Here is a 21,040-nt window from a genome sequence, read left to right as displayed (position 1 = left end):
ACCCCTCTACATACACACACACAAACCCCGAACCATATAAAACAAATAACCCCTTTACTGGTCAGGACGTGACACTAAAACCATCTAAAACAAACATACAGTAGCCTACGCTGTATATCCTGATAGACAGCGCCTTCGGAAAGTATTCAGACCCCTTGACTTTTTTCTACATTTTGTTACGTTACAGCCTTTTTCTAAAATGGACTAAATAAAAACTCAGAAATCTACACACAATACCCCATAATGACAAAGCGAAAACAGGTTTTTAGACATTTTTGCAAATGTATTAAAAATAAAAAAACAGAAATACCTTATTTACATAAGTATTCAGACTTTTTGCTACGAAAGGCACACACCTGTCTTAATAAGGTCCCACAGTTGACAGTGCATGTCAGAGCAAAAACCAAGCCATGAGGTCGAAGGAATTGTCCGTAGAGCTCCAAGACAGGATTGTGTCGAGGCACAGATCTGGGGAAGGGTACCAAAACATTTCTGCAGCATTGAAGCTCCCCAAAAACACAGTGGCCTCCATCATTCTTAAATGGAAGAAGTTTGGAACCACCAAGACTCTTCCTAGAGCTGGGTACCCGGCCAAACTGAGCAATCGGGGGAGAAAGGCCTTGGTCAGGGAGGTGACCAAGAACCCGTTGGCAGTGGTAGAAAAAGTACTCAATTATCATACTTGAGTAAAAGTAAAATACCTTAATAGAAAATGACTCAAGTAAAAGTGGAAGTCACCCAGTAAAATACTACTTCAGTAAAAGTGGAAGTCACCCAGTAAAATACTACTGCAGTAAAAGTGGAAGTCACCCAGTAAAATACTACTGCAGTAAAATTGGAAGTCACCCAGTAAAATACTACTTCAGTAAAATTGGAAGTCACCCAGTAAAATACTACTGCAGTAAAATTGGAAGTCACCCAGTAAAATACTACTTCAGTAAAAGTGTAAAACCATTTGTTTTTAAATATCCTTAAGTATTAAAAGTAAGAGTATGAATAATCAAAAATAACTTCTAATAAGCAAACCAGACGGCGCAATTTTCGTATTTTTTAAATTTATTTACAGATAGCCAGGGTCACACTCCAAAACTCAGACATCATTTAAAAACAAAGCATTTGTGTTTAGTGAGTTCTCCAGATCAGAGGCAGTAGGGATGACCAGGGATGTTCTCTGTTTAGTGAGTCCTCCAGATCAGGCAGTATACGGGATGACCAGGGATGTTCTCTGTTTAGTGAGTCCTCCAGATCAGAGGCAGTAGGGATGACCAGGGATGTTCTCTGTTTAGTGAGTCCTCCAGATCAGAGGCAGTAGGGATGACCAGGGATGTTCTCTTGATAAGTGTGCGAATTGGACCATTTTCTGTCTTGCTATGCATTCAAAATGTAACGAGTACGAGTACTATTGGGAAGCCTGAAAATGTATGGAGTAAAATGTAAATGTTTTTCATCAGGAATTTAGTGAAGTAAAAGTCAAAAATATAAATAGTAAATTAAAGTACAGATACCCCAAAAAACTACTTAAGTTGTATTTTAAAGTATTTTTTACTTAAGCACTTTACACCACTGCCCGATGGTCACTCGGACAGAGCTCTAGAGTTCCTCTGTGGAGATGGGAGAACCTTCCAGAAGGACAACCATCTCTGCAGCACTCCACCAATCAGGCCTTTATGGTAGAGTGGCCAGTCCTCAGTAAAAGGCACATGACAGCCCGCTTGGAGTTTACCAAAAGGCACGTAAAGACTCTCAGACCATGAGAAACAAGATTCTCTGGTCTGATGAAACCAAGAATGAACTCTTTGGCCTGAATGCCAAGCGTCACGTCTGGAGGAAACCTGGCAGCATCATGCTGTGGGGATGTTTTTCAGTGGCAGGGACTGCAAGACTAGTCAGGATCAAGGCAAAGATGAATGGAGCAAAGTACAGAGAGATCCTTGACCTGCTCCAGAGCCCTCAGGACCTCAGACTGGTGCGAAGGTTCACCTCCAACAGGACAACGACCTTAAGCACACAGACAAGACAACACAGGAATGGCTTCGGGACAAGTCTCTGAATTCTTATGTAAATGTGAAATTGTATTTTTTTATTTGAAATAAATTAGCAAAACTTTCTAAAAACCTATTTTTGCTTTGTCATTATGGGGTATTGCATGAAATGAAATGTATGAAATGTATGCATTCACTACTGTAAGTCGCTAAGAGCGTCTGCTCTTAGCGACTTACAGTATAAGAGCGTCTGCAGGATAAGAGCGTCTGCTAAATGACTAAAATGTAAAAAATGTATTGTGATGTCATTATGGGGTATTGTGATGTCATTATGGGGTAATGTGTGTAGATTGATGAGGAAAAACAATTTCATATCTTTTAGAATAAAGCTGTTATGTAACAAAATGTGAAAAAAGTCAAGGGGTCTGAATACTTTCCCGAAGGCACTGTACATACAGTAAGGCTATAGGTAGAACTTTCAGCTGTACATATAGTAAGGCTATAGGTAGAACGTTCAGCTGTACATACAGTAAGGCTATAGGTAGAACTTTCAGCTGTACATACAGCAAGGCTATAGGTAGAACTTTCAGCTGTACATACAGTAAGGCTATAGGTAGAACTTTCAGCTGTACATACAGTAAGGCTATAGGTAGCACTTTCAGCTGTACATACAGTAAGGCTATAGGTAGAACTTTCAGCTGTACATACAGTAAGGCTATTGGTAGAACTTACAGCTGTCCCAAAATAAAAGCCTTCAATTATAAACAAAGCTAGTGTTTACACATACACACATTTGTTTGGAATAAATCAATGAAAGATAGAAAATGTAGTGTGCACTTGGAAACTAGACATGATAGATGCTTTTAAAGTTTACATTCAATATTCACATAAGGCATAGCATATTTTCAGTTACAAACAGTGGTGTTAAGAGCATAGGACGTTTCTGAGCCTATTCATGGTGAAAACATCTCATTTGGAAGATTACAGGAGGTATAGAAAGTTCAATATTTAAACTAATAAGGAGATCTATCCCAGAGACATTATCCAAGACACCTGCAGTTAATTCACCTGCTCCAACTCATGTCCCACTTCACAGTGATTCAAAGTCTTTTGAAAGTCATTTTGGCTGCCCCTATTTGGTCACAGGTATCTCTCTGCCTTTACAACAGCGATATTAGAAGGAAACCTTGGGCCCAGGGTATGGTTCACCCCCACACCAGAAGCCATCAGGCTGGCCTATCTCTAGTAACCACGTCTCTTCCTCCCACTGCTGCTGCGCCTCTACCTTACTGTCTGCGTCGGGAACAGTCTGTAGGACTTTATAATAATGACAATCCCTCTCATCTTCAGGGTCATACGGAGGTGCCAGGATGTCGAGGAAAGCAGCCGGTCCATCCACCGTGTCGATCTGATGCAGGTTCTCCCTCTCCGGGGTTAAGATACACGGACTACTGTCATGGGTGAACCACATGGTGGACCGGAGGACAGCCCGCCGCAGAGAGTCCTTCTGGAACGGCAGAAGCGGCGGGTCGAACTGGATCTCACTCTGTACCTGGTCCGAAGGTTTATCCAACAGGTCAAAACAGCTGATACTGACTTTACCGTATAGAACCTTGAGCATCCCGTTCATACCGGGGTGGTCGTGAAGCGGGATGGAAGCCCCGTTGTTCAGTAGAAACACACCCATACTGAACGACTCCGTCTCGCAGATGTGCATGTACGTGACAGGTGGGTTGTGTTCGGATTGGGAGCCGTTCGGTTTCATCTTCAGGTCTGCAGCCCTGATTTCGGTCAGCAGGGTGATCAGATCCCCCTTGTTGTCCAATAATACTTTGTTGTCGCCAATTGCGGATGCATTGAAATCTTTAAATGTGATATTGGCTTGGTTGGCTATTTTCTGAATGAGAGACTTCTTGTTATCCCGTGGCATTTTGCCGAGATGGAGACAAAACTCCGACGTGGTTTTGTTCAGACGCAGCTGAGCAACAGGCAGCACAAACGAACCGAGTTGGAAAACTCTCTTCGATCTCCTCGAATCTCGCACAATATCTTCACTTCAGGATGGGGTCGCGTTCAAACTAAATAAATACCCGTCTAAAGTTAGAATGTAACGTTTTTACATGGTATTTAAATATGGTTTTAACTCCAGAAAATATTCACGGTCCACAATCATTTCCAACCCTACCTGATCGTCACGTCCGCAGTGACAGCGACCGAGTAGAGGAAGCAAAGCATTATGGATCTTGAAGTTTTATTTAAAAGTCGGGCACTATATTTCTGTAATTACCCCCCCCCCCCGCACAAAAAATAAAAAACGATTCGATTATCCAATCCCTTCACTCAACAGAAGTTGTTCCGTGGAAAATATGATTCTCACATATGCTCCTATTATAAGAGAAAAAACAATATTGTCCTTTATAAAAGCACTACAATTCCCAGCGGCTGTCGGTCTTCCGGAGAGAGGCAGAGAGGGCAAGAGAGAATAGCCAGACAGGCCATTCAACCCGCTCCCCTCCCCCACTTTCTCCTCTCTCTGTCGCTCTCTTCTGGGATGAAGGTTTCTCTTTTTTCTCACTTTATTCAGCAACACTTTATGACGTTTTTGAGGAGTTCTGACTTTGTTACAAGTACATGTTCAGAGGCTAAGATACTTTAGGCGCAAGTTTCATACTTTAGGCCCAAGTAGATCGAATGCACATATAATGGACAGGTGACATACCACGAAAGTACTACACTACACTTTACTGTACTATACTGCTCTACTCTACACTATACTATAATATACTACACGAAACTACTCTACACTACACCATACTATACTATACTACACTACTCTACAGTACTCTACACTATACTATAATATAATATAATATAATATACTACATGATACTACACTACACAACCCTATACTACATGATACTACACTACACTACACTACACTACAGTATTCTATACTATACTACACAGCTCTGCACTATACTACTCTACACTACACTATACTATAATATACTACATTACACTATACTATACTACACTGCTCTACACTACACTATACTGTAATATACTACACTGCTCTACACTACACTATACTGTAATATACTACACTGCTCTACACTACACTATACTGTAATATACTACACTATACTACACACCACTATACTATACTACACAACACTATACTATACTACACACCACTATACTACACCACACTATACTACACTACACAACACGATACTTCACAACACTATACTACACAACACTATACTATACTACACAACACTATACTACACAACACTATCCTACACAACACTATACTACACCACACTATACTACACAACACTATACTACACCACACTATACTACACAACACTATACAACACAACACTATACTACACCACACTATACTACACAACACTATACTATACTGTACTATACTATACTCCAATATAGTATACTTTACTATAATATACTCTACTAAACTATACTATAATATACCCCACTACAATATATAATACTATAATACACTATACTATACTGTACTATAATATACTCCACTAAAATATACTATACTATGCTATACTATACTATACTCCACTATACCATGCTATACTATACTATACTCCACTATACTCCACTATACCATAATATACTCCACTGTAATATACTACACTATAATATACTCCACTATACTGTGCTATACTATAATATCCTCCACTATACTGTACTATACTATAATATGCTCCACTATACTGTACTATACTATAAAATACTCCGCTATACAATAAAATACTCTGCTATACTATACTATGATACAGCCCCCATACTATACTATACTATACTACACTATACTATACTATACTATACTATACAAAACTATACTATATTATACTACACTATAATATACTCCACTATACTCTGCTATACCATGATAAACTCCACTATACTATACTATACTATACTATACTATACTATACTATACTATACTATAATAAACTCCACTATACTGTACTATTCCATAATATACTCCGTTATACTATAATATACTATACTCCACTATACTATAATATAAAATACTCCACTATACTACAGTACAGTGCTCCTCTAACCTTGTGTCTCCCCTGTGGCTCAGTTGGTAGAGCATGGTGTTTGCAACGCCAGGGTGGTAGGTTCGATTCCCACGGGGGACCAGTACTCAAAAAAAATGTATGCATTCACTCCTGTAAGACGCTCTGGATAAGAGCGTATGCTAAATTACTAAAATGTGAAAATGTATTTTTATTCATGAGAGACTGAGAACATCCAGCTCATTACCCTGCTGTAGTCCCTAATGGCTCCCTATTACCCTGCTGCATGTCCCTAATGGCACCCTATTACCCTGCTGTAGTCCCTAATGGCACCCTATTTCCCTGCTGTAGTCCCTAATGGCACCCTAGAGAGGCTGTTGCAGACTAACATAGCACAGGAGTCAAGGTAGAGAGGCTGTTTCAGACTAACATATCCCAGAAGTCAAGGTAGAGAGGCTGTTTCAGACTAACATAGCCCAGAAGTCAAGGTAGAGAGTTTGTTTCAGACTAACATAGCCCAGAAGTCAAGGTAGAGAGGCTGTTTCAGACTAACATAGCCCAGAAGTCAAGGTAGAGAGGCTGTTTCAGACTAACATAGCCCAGAAGTCAAGGTAGAGAGTTTGTTTCAGACTAACATAGCCCAGAAGTCAAGGTAGAGAGGCTGTTTCAGACTAACATAGCCCAGAAGTCAAGGTAGAGAGGCTGTTTCAGACTAACATATCCCAGAAGTCAAGGTAGAGAGGCTGTTTCAGACTAACATATCCCAGAAGTCAAGGTAGAGAGGCTGTTTCAGACTAACATATCACAGGAGTCAAGGTAGAGAGGCTGTTTCAGACTAACATATCCCAGAAGTCAAGGTAGAGAGGCTGTTTCAGACTAACATATCCCAGAAGTCAAGGTACAGAGACTGTTTCAGACTAACATATCCCAGAAGTCAAGGTAGAGAGGCTGTTTCAGACTAACATATCCCAGAAGTCAAGGGAGAGGCTGTTTCAGACTAACATATCCCAGAAGTCAAGGTAGAGAGGCTGTTTCAGACTAACATATCCCAGAAGTCAAAGGGAGGGGCTGTTTCAGACTAACATATCCCAGAAGTCAAGGGGAGGGGCTGTTTCAGACTAACATATCCCAGAAGTCAAAGCGGAGAGGCTGTTTCAGACTAACATATCCCAGAAGTCAAGGTAGAGAGGCTGTTTCAGACTAACATATCCCAGAAGTCAAAGCGGAGAGGCTGTTTCAGACTAACATATCCCAGAAGTCAAAGGGAGAGGCTGTTTCAGACTAACATCGCCCAGAAGTCAAGGTAGAGAGGCTGTTTCAGACTAACATAGCCCAGAAGTCAAGGTAGAGAGGCTGTTACAGACTAACATAGCCCAGAAGTCAAGGTAGAGAGGCTGTTTCAGACTAACATAGCCCAGAAATCAAAGCGGAGAGGCTGTTTCAGACTAACATAGCCCAGAAATCAAAGCGGAGAGGCTGTTTCAGACTAACATATCCCAGAAGTCAAAGCGGAGAGGCTTACACATACTTCTCTCAGAGTTCTGGCCAAGAATCCTGACTGAGCAGAGGGACTCTTCTGTCCTCTGGAATCAGCATTCTGGACAATAAGACAATCTGAGTGCTTATGGATGCCCTAGTCAACGTCCTCTTTGTCTGTGTCAATATGCTGCCTGTTCTGCTCTGATCCTGGTTATTATATGCATGCTACTTTCCATCCCGGGGCCTTTCGGTGTGGCCTCAGTCAGTATGGGCCCTTTGATTCACTAACCAAAGACGTCTCTGTTTGTTAGAGGCATGTTAACAATTTTTTTATTTCTCGCAAATAATAAAAAAATTCATAAGTCGTTAGCTGTCTGTGGAAATATCTGCATAAATTTAGAGCCAGAAGCAATACAAATATTTGTTTTTTACATTGCAAAGGTGCATTCCTTCTGAAAGGTCCTCTCTGTGATTCTAACAGTGGATGAAAAGGCCGGCTGTTCCTCACATTCGTCATCACATTGTCACGTAGAAAATTCCAGGAGAATTTGTTTCGTAATATTGTTCTCAGAATGATTTCCTTTTTCGCCAAAGTGTTTCCAGCTGATAATGTGTTGCTACATAATCTCTATCATTTCCCAATCACACTTCTTCATCTTACTGTTATCGTTCACTATCTATTACGTTCAATGTAAACTTTTCTTCTACACCAACCACACAACTTTCTGATGTGTGATATGTGTCACTACAACAGTAACGACAATAAAGGAAACTCTGTTCTCACCGGCCCATAAACAGTGGAAAGTGATCACTGTTATGATGTCTGCTTAAAGGGACAATCTGGGATTCATGACTGTCTGTCTTTCTACTGTAGTACCTGGGGGTCTGGTCAGTTAGGGGAATGGCTGTCTGTCTACTGTAGTACCTGGAGGTCTGGTCAGTTAGGGGAATGGCTGTCTGTCTACTGTAGTACCTGGGGGTCTGGTCAGTTAGGGGAATGGCTGTCTGTCTACTGTAGTACCTGGAGGTCTGGTCAGTTAGGGGAATGGCTGTCTGTCTACTGTAGTACCTGGGGGTCTGGTCAGTTAGGGGAATGGCTGTCTGTCTACTGTAGTACCTGGAGGTCTGGTCAGTTAGGGGAATGGCTGTCTGTCTACTGTAGTACCTGGAGGTCTGGTCAGTTAGGGGAATGGCTGTCTGTCTACTGTAGTACCTGGAGGTCTGGTCAGTTAGGGGAATGGCTGTCTGTCTACTGTAGTACCTGGGGGTCTGGTCAGTTAGGGGAATGGCTGTCTGTCTACTGTAGTACCTGGGGGTCTGGTCAGTTAGGGGAATGGTTTTCTGTCTACTGTAGTACCTGGAGGTCTGGTCAGTTAGGGGAATGGCTGTCTGTCTACTGTAGTACCTGGGGTCTGGTCAGTTAGGGGAATGGCTGTCTGTCTACTGTAGTACCTGGGGGTCTGGTCAGTTAGGGGAATGGCTGTCTGTCTACTGTATTACCTGGGGGTCTGGTCAGTTAGGGGAATGGCTGTCTGTCTTCTGTATTACGTGGGGGTCTGGTCAGTTAGGGGAATGGCTGTCTGTCTACTGTAGTACCTGGGGGTCTGGTCAGTTAGGGGAATGGCTGTCTGTCTACTGTAGTACCTGGAGGTCTGGTCAGTTAGGGGAATGGCTGTCTGTCTACTGTAGTACCTGGGGGTCTGGTCAGTTAGGGGAATGGCTGTCTGTCTACTGTAGTACCTGGAGGTCTGGTCAGTTAGGGGAATGGCTGTCTGTCTACTGTAGTACCTGGAGGTCTGGTCAGTTAGGGGAATGGCTGTCTGTCTACTGTAGTACCTGGGGGTCTGGTCAGTTAGGGGAATGGCTGTCTGTCTACTGTAGTACCTGGGGGTCTGGTCAGTTAGGGGAATGGCTGTCTGTCTACTGTAGTACCTGGAGGTCTGGTCAGTTAGGGGAATGGCTGTCTGTCTACTGTAGTACCTGGGGGTCTGGTCAGTTAGGGGAATGGCTGTCTGTCTACTGTAGTACCTGGAGGTCTGGTCAGTTAGGGGAATGGCTGTCTGTCTACTGTAGTACCTGGGGGTCTGGTCAGTTAGGGGAATGGTTTTCTGTCTACTGTAGTACCTGGGGTCTGGTCAGTTAGGGGAATGGCTGTCTGTCTACTGTAGTACCTGGGGGTCTGGTCAGTTAGGGGAATGGCTGTCTGTCTACTGTAGTACCTGGGGGTCTGGTCAGTTAGGGGAATGGCTGTCTGTCTACTGTAGTACCTGGGGGTCTGGTCAGTTAGGGGAATGGCTGTCTGTTCTCACCGGTCCATAAACAGTGGAGAGTGGTCACTGTTATGATGTCTGCTGAAAGGGACAATCTGGATTTCATAACTGTCTCTACCTACGTACCTATACCTAAACCTTTATCGCAACAAAGCCTCCTTCACTCATGCTGCCAAACATACCCTCGTAAAACTGACCATCCTACCGATCCTCGAATTCGGCGATGTCATTTACGAAATAGCCTCCAATACCCTACTCAACAAACTGGATGCAGTCTATCACAGTGCCTTCCGTTTTATCACCAAAGCCCCATATACTACCCACCACTGCAACCTGTATGTTCTCGTTGGCTGGCCTTCGCTGCATACTCGTCGCCAAACCCACTGGCTCCAGGTCATCTATAAGTCTCTGCTAGGTAAAGCCCCGCCTTATCTCAGCTCACTGGTCACCATAGCAGCACCCACTCGTAGCACGCGCTCCAGCAGGTATATCTCTCTGGTCATCCCCAAAGCCAATTCTTCCTTTGGTCGTCTTTCCTTCCAGTTCTCTGCTGCCAATGACTGGAACGAACTACAAAAATCTCTGAAACTGGAATCTCTTATCTCCCTCACTAGCTTTAAGCACCAGCTGTCAGAGCAGCTCACAGATTACTGCACCTGTACATAGTCCATCTATAATTTAGCCCAAACAACTACCACTTCCCCTACTGTATTATTATTTTTTTGCTCCTTTGCACCCCATTATTTCTATTTCTACTTTGCACTTTTTTCTACTACAAATCTACCATTCCAGTGTTTTACTTGCTATATTGCATTTACTTCGCCACCATGGCCTTTTTTTGCCTTTACCTCCCTTATCTCACCTCATTTGCTCACATTGTATATAGACTTATTTTTCTACTGTATTATTGACTGTATATTTGTTTTACTCCATGTGTAACTCTGGGTTGTTGTATGTTGTCGAACTGCTTTGCTTTATCTTGGCCAGGTCGCAGTTGTAAATGAGAACTTCTTCTCAACTTGCCTACCTGGTTAAATAAAGGTGAAATAAAAAATAAATAAATAAATAATTGTTGTGAAGAAGTCTTCAAGGCGCCCAAGAAAGTCCAGCAAGCGCCAGGGCCGTCTCCTAAAGTTGATTGAGCTGTGGGATCGGGGCACCACCAGTACAGAGCTTGCTCAGGAATGGCAGCAGGCAGGTGTGAGTGCATCTGCACACACAGTGAGGCAAAGACTTTTGGAGGATGGCCTGGTGTTAAGAAGGGCAGCAAAGAAGCCACTTCTCTCCAGGAAAAACATCAGGGACAGACTGATATTCTGCAAAAGGTACAGGGATTGGACTGCTGAGGACTGGGGTAAAGTCATTTTCTCTGATGAATACCCTTTCCGATTGTTTGGGGCATCCGGAAAAAAGCTTGTCCGGAGAAGACAAGGTGAGCGCTACCATCAGTCCTGTGTCATGCCAACAGTAAAGCATCCTGAGACCAGTCATGTGTGGGGTTGCTTCTCAGCCAAGGGAGTGGGCTCACTCACAATTTTGCCTAAGAACACAGCCATGAATAAAGAATGGTACCAACACATCCTCCGAGAGCAACTTCTCCCAACCATCCAGGAACAGTTTGGTGACGAACAATGCCTTTTCCAGCATGATGGAGCACCTTTGCATAAGGCAAAAGTGATAACTAAGTGGCTCGGAGAACAAAACATAAATATTTTGGGTCCATGGCCAGGAAACTCCCCAGACCTTAATCCCATTGAGAACTTGTGGTCAATCCTCAAGAGGCGGATGGACAAACAAAACCCCACAAATTCTGACAAACTCCAAACATTGATTATGCAAGAATGTGCTGCCATCAGTCAGGATGTGTCCCAGAAGTTAATTGACAGCATGCCAGGACGGATTGCAGAGGTCTTGAAAAAGAAGGTTCAACAAATATTGACTCTTTGCATCAACTTCATGTAATTGTCAATAAAAGCCTTTGACACTTATGAAATGCTTGTAATTATACTTCAGTATTCCATAGTAACATCTAACAGCAGCAAACTTTGTGGAAATTAATATTAATGTCATTCTCAAAACTTTTGGCCACGACTGTACTCTGATACTGTGAGACCATAGTATGTACTCTGATACTGACAGACCATAGTATATACTCTGATACTGTCAGGCCATAGTATATACTCTGATACTGACAGACCATAGTATATACTCTGATACTGTCAGACCATAGTATATACTCTGATACTGTCAGACCATAGTATATACTCTGATACTGACAGACCATAGTATATACTCTGATACTGACAGACCATAGTATATACTCTGATACTGACAGACCATAGTATATATATACCATAGTATATATATCTGTGTCCCAAATGGCCCCCTAATACCACAACATTACACTGTCTGTGTCCTCAATGGCCCCCTATTACCACAACATTACACTGCCAGTGTCCCAAATGGCCCCTATTACCAAAACATTACACTGACTGTGTCCCAAATGGCTCCCTATTACCACAACATTACACTTGTCTGTGTCCCAAATGGCCCCCTATTACCACAACATTACACTTTTCTGTGTCTCAAATGGCCCCCTATTACCACAACATTACACTGACTGTGTCCCAAATGGCCCCCTATTACCACAACATTACACTGACTGTGTCCCAAATGGCCCCCTATTACCACAACATTACACTTGTCTGTGTCCCAAATGGCCCCCTATTACCACAACATTACACTTTCCTGTGTCCCGAATGGCCCCCTATTACCACAACATTACACCCCTCCTGTGTCCAAAATGGCACCCTATTACCACAACATTACACTGACTGTGTCCCAAATGGCCCCCTATTACCACAACATTACACACTTTGTGTCCCAAATGGCCCCCTACTACCACAACATTACACTGTCTGTGATGCAATATAAAGAGAATAGGGGGCCATTTGGAAGGCAGCCACTGTCTTTCATGCTTGACCTCTGAACCTGAACAGACCAGCCAGGTACCAGGCTGATGAAAGACTGAAGCTTCCAGCCTCCATGAAAATATAACAACTATTTTCTGTTCCCTCAGAACATCAGCCAGGTGCAGTAGCTGGGTTTAACCCTCAGAACATCTGACAGGTACCAGTAGCTGGGTTTAACCTTCAGAACATCAGCCAGGTGCCAGTAGCTGGGTTTAACCCTCTGAAAATCAGCCAGGTGCCAGTAGCTGGGTTTAACACTCAGAACATCAGCCAGGTGCCAGTAGCTGGGTTTAACCCTCAGAACATCAGCCAGGTGCCAGTAGCTGGGTTTAACCTTCAGAACATCAGCCAGGTGCCAGTAGCTGGGTTTAACCTTCAGAACATCAGCCAGGTGCCAGTAGCTGGGTTTAACCCTCTGAATATCAGCCGGGTGCCAGTAGCTGGGTTTAACCCTCAGAACATCAGCCAGGTGCCAGTAGCCTGGTTTACCCTTCAGAACATCAGCCAGGTGCCAGTAGCTGGGTTGAACCCTCAGAACATCAGCCAGGTGCAAGTAGCTGGGTTTAACCCTCTGAACATCAGCCAGGTGCCAGTAGCTGGGTTTAACCCTCAGAACATCAGCCAGGTGCCAGTAGCTGGGTTTAACCCTCAGAACATCAGCCAGGTGCCAGTAGCTGGGTTTAACCCTCAGAACATCAGCCAGGTGCCAGTAGCTGGGTTTAACCCTCAGAACATCAGCCAGGTGCCAGTAGCTGGGTTTAACACTCTGAACATCAGCCAGGTGCCAGTAGCTGGGTTTAACGATCAGAACATCAGCCAGCTGCCAGTAGATGGGTTTTACCCTCAGAACATCAGCCAGGCAGCCAGGGGCCAGTAGCTGGGTTTAACCTTCAGAACATCAGCCAGGTGCCAGTAGCTGGGTTTAACCCTCAGAACATCAGCCAGGTGCCAGTAGCTGGGTTTAACACTCAGAACATCAGCCAGGGGCCAGTAGCTGGGTTTAACCCACAGAACATCAGCCAGGTGCCAGTAGCTGGGTTTAACCCTCAGAACATCAGCCAGGTGCCAGTAGCTGGGTTTAACCTTCAGAACATCAGCCAGGTGCCAGTAGCTGGGTTTAACCTTCAGAACATCAGCCAGCTGCCAGTAGATGGGTTTTACCCTCAGAACATCAGCCAGGCCGCCAGGTGCCAGTAGCTGGGTTTAACCTTCAGAACATCAGCCAGGTGCCAGTAGCTGGGTTTAACCCTCATAACATCAGTGAGGTGACAGTAGCTGGGTTTAACTCTCAGAACATCAGCCAGGTGCCAGTAGCTTGGTTTAACCCTCTGAACATCAGCCAGGTGCCAGTAGCTGGGTTTAACCCTCTGAACATCAGCCAGGTGACAGTAGGTGGGTTTAACCTTCAGAACATCAGCCAGGTGTTATTAGCTGGGTTTAACCCTCAGAACATCAGCCAGGTGCCAGTAGCTGGGTTTAACCTTCAGAACATCAGCCAGGTGCCAGTAGCTGGGTTTAACCTTCAGAACATCAGCCAGCTGCCAGTAGATGGGTTTTACCCTCAGAACATCAGCCAGGCCGCCAGGTGCCAGTAGCTGGGTTTAACCTTCAGAACATCAGCCAGGTGCCAGTAGCTGGGTTTAACCTTCAGAACATCAGCCAGGTGACAGTAGGTGGGTTTAACCCACAGAACATCAGCCAGGTGCCAGTAGCTGGGTTTAACCCTCAGAACATCAGCCAGGTGCCAGTAGCTGGGTTTAACCTTCAGAACATCAGCCAGGTGCCAGTAGCTGGGTTTAACCTTCAGAACATCAGCCAGCTGCCAGTAGATGGGTTTTACCCTCAGAACATCAGCCAGGCCGCCAGGTGCCAGTAGCTGGGTTTAACCTTCAGAACATCAGCCAGGTGCCAGTAGCTGGGTTTAACCCTCAGAACATCAGCCAGGTGCCAGTAGCTGGGTTTAACACTCAGAACATCAGCCAGGGGCCAGTAGCTGGGTTTAACCCACAGAACATCAGCCAGGTGCCAGTAGCTGGGTTTAACCCTCAGAACATCAGCCAGGTGCCAGTAGCTGGGTTTAACCTTCAGAACATCAGCCAGGTGCCAGTAGCTGGGTTTAACCTTCAGAACATCAGCCAGCTGCCAGTAGATGGGTTTTACCCTCAGAACATCAGCCAGGCCGCCAGGTGCCAGTAGCTGGGTTTAACCTTCAGAACATCAGCCAGGTGCCAGTAGCTGGGTTTAACCCTCATAACATCAGTGAGGTGACAGTAGCTGGGTTTAACTCTCAGAACATCAGCCAGGTGCCAGTAGCTTGGTTTAACCCTCTGAACATCAGCCAGGTGCCAGTAGCTGGGTTTAACCCTCTGAACATCAGCCAGGTGACAGTAGGTGGGTTTAACCTTCAGAACATCAGCCAGGTGTTATTAGCTGGGTTTAACCCTCTGAACATCAGCCAGGTGCCAGTAGCTGGGTTTAACCCTCTGAATATCAGCCGGGTGCCAGTAGCTGGGTTTAACCCTCAGAACATCAGCCAGGTGCCAGTAGCTGGGTTTACCCTTCAGAACATCAGCCAGGTGCCAGTAGCTGGGTTTAACCTTCAGAACATCAGCCAGGTGCCAGTAGCTGGGTTGAACCCTCAGAACATCAGCCAGGTGCCAGTAGCTGGGTTTAACCCTCTGAACATCAGCCAGGTGCCAGTAGCTGGGTTTTACCCTCCGAACATCAGCGAGGTGCCAGTAGCTGGGTTTAACCCTCTGAACATCAGCCAGGTGCCAGTAGCTGGGTTTAACACTCAGAACATTAGCCAGGTGACAGTAGCTGGGTTTAACCCTCAGAACATCACCCAGGTGCCAGTAGCTTGTTTAACCCTCAGAATATCAGCCAGGTGCCAGTAGCTGGGTTTAACACTCTGAACATCAGCCAGGTGCCAGTAGCTGAGTTTAACCCTCAGAACATCAGCCAGGTGCCAGTTGCTGGGTTTAACCCTCTGAACATCAGCCAGGTGCCAGTAGCTGGGTTTAACCCTCTGAACATCAGCCAGGTGCCAGTAGCTGGGTTTAACCTTCAGAACAACATCCAGGTGACAGTAGCTGGGTTTAACCCTCAGAACATCAGCCAGGTGCCAGTAGCTGGGTTTAACCCTCAGAACATCAGCCAGGTGCCAGTAGCTGGGTTTAACACTCTGAACATCAGCCAGGTGCCAGTAGCTGGGTTTAACGATCAGAACATCAGCCAGCTGCCAGTAGATGGGTTTTACCCTCAGAACATCAGCCAGGCAGCCAGGTGCCAGTAGCTGGGTTTAACCTTCAGAACATCAGCCAGGTGCCAGTAGCTGGGTTTAACCCTCAGAACATCAGCCAGGTGCCAGTAGCTGGGTTTAACACTCAGAACATCAGCCAGGGGCCAGTAGCTGGGTTTAACCCACAGAACATCAGCCATGTGCCAGTAGCTGGGTTTAACCCTCAGAACATCAGCCAGGTGCCAGTATATGGGTTTAACCTTCAGAACATCTGCCAGGTGCCAGTAGCTGGGTTTAACCTTCAGAACATCAGCCAGCTGCCAGTAGATGGGTTTTACCCTCAGAACATTAGCCAGGCAGCCAGGTGCCAGTAGCTGGGTTTAACCTTCAGAACATCAGCCAGGTGCCAGAAGATGGGTTTAACCCTCATAACATCAGTGAGGTGACAGTAGCTGGGTTTAACCCACAGAACATCAGCCAGGTGACAGTAGCTGGGTTTTACCCTCTGAACATCAGCCAGAAGACAGTAGCTGGGCTTAACCCCCAGAACATCAGCCAGGTGCCAGTAGCTGGGTTTAACCCTCAGAACATCAGCCAGCTGCCAGTAGATGGGTTTTACCCTCAGAACATTAGCCAGGCAGCCAGGTGCCAGTAGCTGGGTTTAACCTTCAGAACATCAGCCAGGTGCCAGTAGCTGGGTTTAACCCTCATAACATCAGTGAGGTGACAGTAGCTGGGTTTAACCCACAGAACATCAGCCAGGTGACAGTAGCTGGGTTTTACCCTCTGAACATCAGCCAGGAGACAGTAGCTGGGCTTAACCCCCAGAACATCAGCCAGGTGCCAGTAGCTGGGTTTAACCCTCAGAACATCAGCCAGGTGCCAGTATCTGGGTTTAACCCTCAGAACATCAGCCAGGTGCCAGTATCTGGGTTTAACCCTCAGAACATCAGCCAGGTGACAGTAGCTGGGTTTAACCTTCAGAACATCAGCCAGGTGCCCGTAGCTGGATTTAACCTTCAGAACATCAGCCTGGTGACAGCAGCTGGGTTTAACCTTCTGAACATCAGCCAGGTGCCAGTAGCTGGGTTTAACTCTCAGAACATCAGCCAGGTGCCAGTAGCTTGGTTTAACCCTCTGAACATCAGCCAGGTGCCAGTAGCTGGGTTTAACCCTCTGAACATCAGCCAGGTGACAGTAGGTGGGTTTAACCTTCAGAACATCAGCCAGGTGTCATTAGCTGGGTTTAACCCTCTGAACATCAGCCAGGTGCCAGTAGCTGGGTTTAACCCTCTGAATATCAGCCGGGTGCCAGTAGCTGGGTTTAACCCTCAGAACATCAGCCAGGTGCCAGTAGCTGGGTTTACCCTTCAGAACATCAGCCAGGTGCCAGTAGCTGGGTTTAACCTTCAGAACATCAGCCAGGTGCCAGTAGCTGGGTTGAACCCTCAGAACATCAGCCAGGTGCCAGTAGCTGGGTTTAACCCTCTGAACATCAGCCAGGTGCCAGTAGCTGGGTTTTACCCTCCGAACATCAGCGAGGTGCCAGTAGCTGGGTTTAACCCTCTGAACATCAGCCAGGTGCCAGTAGCTGGGTTTAACACTCAGAACATTAGCCAGGTGACAGTAGCTGGGTTTAACCCTCAGAACATCAGCCAGGTGCCAGTAGCTTGTTTAACCCTCAGAATATCAGCCAGGTGCCAGTAGCTGGGTTTAACACTCAGAACATCAGCCAGGTGCCAGTAGCTGGGTTTAACGATCAGAACATCAGCCAGGTGCCAGTAGCTGGGTTTAACCCTCAGAACATCAGCCAGGTGCCAGTAGCTGGGTTTAACCCTCAGAACATCAGCCAGGTGCCAGTAGCTGGGTTTAACACTCTGAACATCAGCCAGGTGCCAGTAGCTGGGTTTAACGATCAGAACATCAGCCAGCTGCCAGTAGATGGGTTTTACCCTCAGAACATCAGCCAGGCAGCCAGGGGCCAGTAGCAGGGTTTAACCTTCAGAACATCAGCCAGGTGCCAGTAGCTGGGTTTAACACTCAGAACATCAGCCAGGGGCCAGTAGCTGGGTTTAACCCACAGAACATCAGCCAGGTGCCAGTAGCTGGGTTTAACCCTCAGAACATCAGCCAGGTGCCAGTAGCTGGGTTTAACCTTCAGAACATCAGCCAGGTGCCAGTAGCTGGGTTTAACCTTCAGAACATCAGCCAGCTGCCAGTAGATGGGTTTTACCCTCAGAACATCAGCCAGGCCGCCAGGTGCCAGTAGCTGGGTTTAACCTTCAGAACATCAGCCAGGTGCCAGTAGCTGGGTTTAACCCTCATAACATCAGTGAGGTGACAGTAGCTGGGTTTAACTCTCAGAACATCAGCCAGGTGCCAGTAGCTTGGTTTAACCCTCTGAACATCAGCCAGGTGCCAGTAGCTGGGTTTAACCCTCTGAACATCAGCCAGGTGACAGTAGGTGGGTTTAACCTTCAGAACATCAGCCAGGTGTTATTAGCTGGGTTTAACCCTCTGAACATCAGCCAGGTGCCAGTAGCTGGGTTTAACCCTCTGAATATCAGCCGGGTGCCAGTAGCTGGGTTTAACCCTCAGAACATCAGCCAGGTGCCAGTAGCTGGGTTTACCCTTCAGAACATCAGCCAGGTGCCAGTAGCTGGGTTTAACCTTCAGAACATCAGCCAGGTGCCAGTTGCTGGGTTGAACCCTCAGAACATCAGCCAGGTGCCAGTAGCTGGGTTTAACCCTCTGAACATCAGCCAGGTGCCAGTAGCTGGGTTTTACCCTCCGAACATCAGCGAGGTGCCAGTAGCTGGGTTTAACCCTCTGAACATCAGCCAGGTGCCAGTAGCTGGGTTTAACACTCAGAACATTAGCCAGGTGACAGTAGCTGGCTTTAACCCTCAGAACATCAGCCAGGTGCCAGTAGCTGGGTTTAACGATCAGAACATCAGCCAGCTGCCAGTAGATGGGTTTTACCCTCAGAACATCAGCCAGGCAGCCAGGTGCCAGTAGCTGGGTTTAACCTTCAGAACATCAGCCAGGTGCCAGTAGCTGGGTTTAACCCTCAGAACATCAGCCAGGTGCCAGTAGCTGGGTTTAACACTCAGAACATCAGCCAGGGGCCAGTAGCTGGGTTTAACCCACAGAACATCAGCCAGGTGCCAGTAGCTGGGTTTAACCCTCAGAACATCAGCCAGGTGCCAGTAGATGGGTTTAACCTTCAGAACATCAGCCAGGTGCCAGTAGCTGGGTTTAACCTTCAGAACATCAGCCAGCTGCCAGTAGATGGGTTTTACCCTCAGAACATTAGCCAGGCAGCCAGGTGCCAGTAGCTGGGTTTAACCTTCAGAACATCAGCCAGGTGTCAGTAGCTGGGTTTAACCCTCATAACATCAGTGAGGTGACAGTAGCTGGGTTTAACCCACAGAACATCAGCCAGGTGACAGTAGCTGGGTTTTACCCTCTGAACATCAGCCAGGAGACAGTAGCTGGGCTTAACCCCCAGAACATCAGCCAGGTGCCAGTAGCTGGGTTTAACCCTCAGAACATCAGCCAGGTGCCAGTATCTGGGTTTAACCCTCAGAACATCAGCCAGGTGACAGTAGCTGGGTTTAACCTTCAGAACATCAGCCAGGTGCCCGTAGCTGGATTTAACCTTCAGAACATCAGCCTGGTGAAAGCAGCTGGGTTTAACCTTCTGAACATCAGCCAGGTGCCAGTAGCTGGGTTTAACCCTCTGAACATCAGCCAGGTGCCAGTAGCTGGGTTTTACCCTCCGAACATCAGCGAGGTGCCAGTAGCTGGGTTTAACCCTCTGAACATCAGCCAGGTGCCAGTAGCTGGGTTTAACACTCAGAACATTAGCCAGGTGACAGTAGCTGGGTTTAACCCTCAGAACATCACCCAGGTGCCAGTAGCTTGTTTAACCCTCAGAATATCAGCCAGGTGCCAGTAGGTGGGTTTAACACTCTGAACATCAGCCAGGTGCCAGTAGCTGAGTTTAACCCTCAGAACATCAGCCAGGTGCCAGTTGCTGGGTTTAACCCTCTGAACATCAGCCAGGTGCCAGTAGCTGGGTTTAACCCTCAGAACATCAGCCAGGTGCCAGTATCTGGGTTTAACCTTCAGAACAACATCCAGGTGACAGTAGCTGGGTTTAACCCTCAGAACATCAGCCAGGTGCCAGTAGCTGGGTTTAACCTTCAGAACATCAGCCAGGTGCCCGTAGCTGGATTTAACCTTCAGAACATCAGCCTGGTGACAGCAGCTGGGTTTAACCTTCTGAACATCAGCCAGGTGCCAGTAGCTGGGTTTAACTCTCAGAACATCAGCCAGGTGCCAGTAGCTTGGTTTAACCCTCTGAACATCAGCCAGGTGCCAGTAGCTGGGTTTAACCCTCTGAACATCAGCCAGGTGACAGTAGGTGGGTTTAACCTTCAGAACATCAGCCAGGTGTCATTAGCTGGGTTTAACCCTCTGAACATCAGCCAGGTGCCAGTAGCTGGGTTTAACCCTCTGAATATCAGCCGGGTGCCAGTAGCTGGGTTTAACCCTCAGAACATCAGCCAGGTGCCAGTAGCTGGGTTTACCCTTCAGAACATCAGCCAGGTGCCAGTAGCTGGGTTTAACCTTCAGAACATCAGCCAGGTGCCAGTAGCTGGGTTGAACCCTCAGAACATCAGCCAGGTGCCAGTAGCTGGGTTTAACCCTCTGAACATCAGCCAGGTGCCAGTAGCTGGGTTTTACCCTCCGAACATCAGCGAGGTGCCAGTAGCTGGGTTTAACCCTCTGAACATCAGCCAGGTGCCAGTAGCTGGGTTTAACACTCAGAACATTAGCCAGGTGACAGTAGCTGGGTTTAACCCTCAGAACATCAGCCAGGTGCCAGTAGCTTGTTTAACCCTCAGAATATCAGCCAGGTGCCAGTAGCTGGGTTTAACACTCAGAACATCAGCCAGGTGCCAGTAGCTGGGTTTAACGATCAGAACATCAGCCAGGTGCCAGTAGCTGGGTTTAACCCTCAGAA

The 21,040-nt window shown here is 46.4% G+C and overlaps 1 protein-coding gene across 1 annotated transcript; it reads right to left on the bottom strand.

Annotated features, from left to right (window-relative positions):
• Positions 1–1,038: 1,038 nt before the first annotated feature.
• LOC106613884 (2-aminoethanethiol dioxygenase) lies at positions 1,039–4,194 on the bottom strand. The gene has a single exon (XM_014216606.3). The coding sequence runs from the start codon at positions 3,910–3,912 to the stop codon at positions 3,157–3,159; it is 756 nt and encodes a 251-aa protein (XP_014072081.1). The 5' UTR covers positions 3,913–4,194; the 3' UTR covers positions 1,039–3,156.
• Between the last annotated feature and the right edge of the window lie 16,846 nt (positions 4,195–21,040).

Source organism: Salmo salar, chromosome 01 (assembly GCF_965601325.2).
Source record: "Salmo salar chromosome 01, fSalSal1, whole genome shotgun sequence".
Classification (NCBI taxonomy): Eukaryota; Metazoa; Chordata; class Actinopteri; order Salmoniformes; family Salmonidae; genus Salmo; species Salmo salar.
Note: the sequence above shows the minus strand (reverse complement) of the source record. Positions and strands in the feature narration are given on the sequence as shown.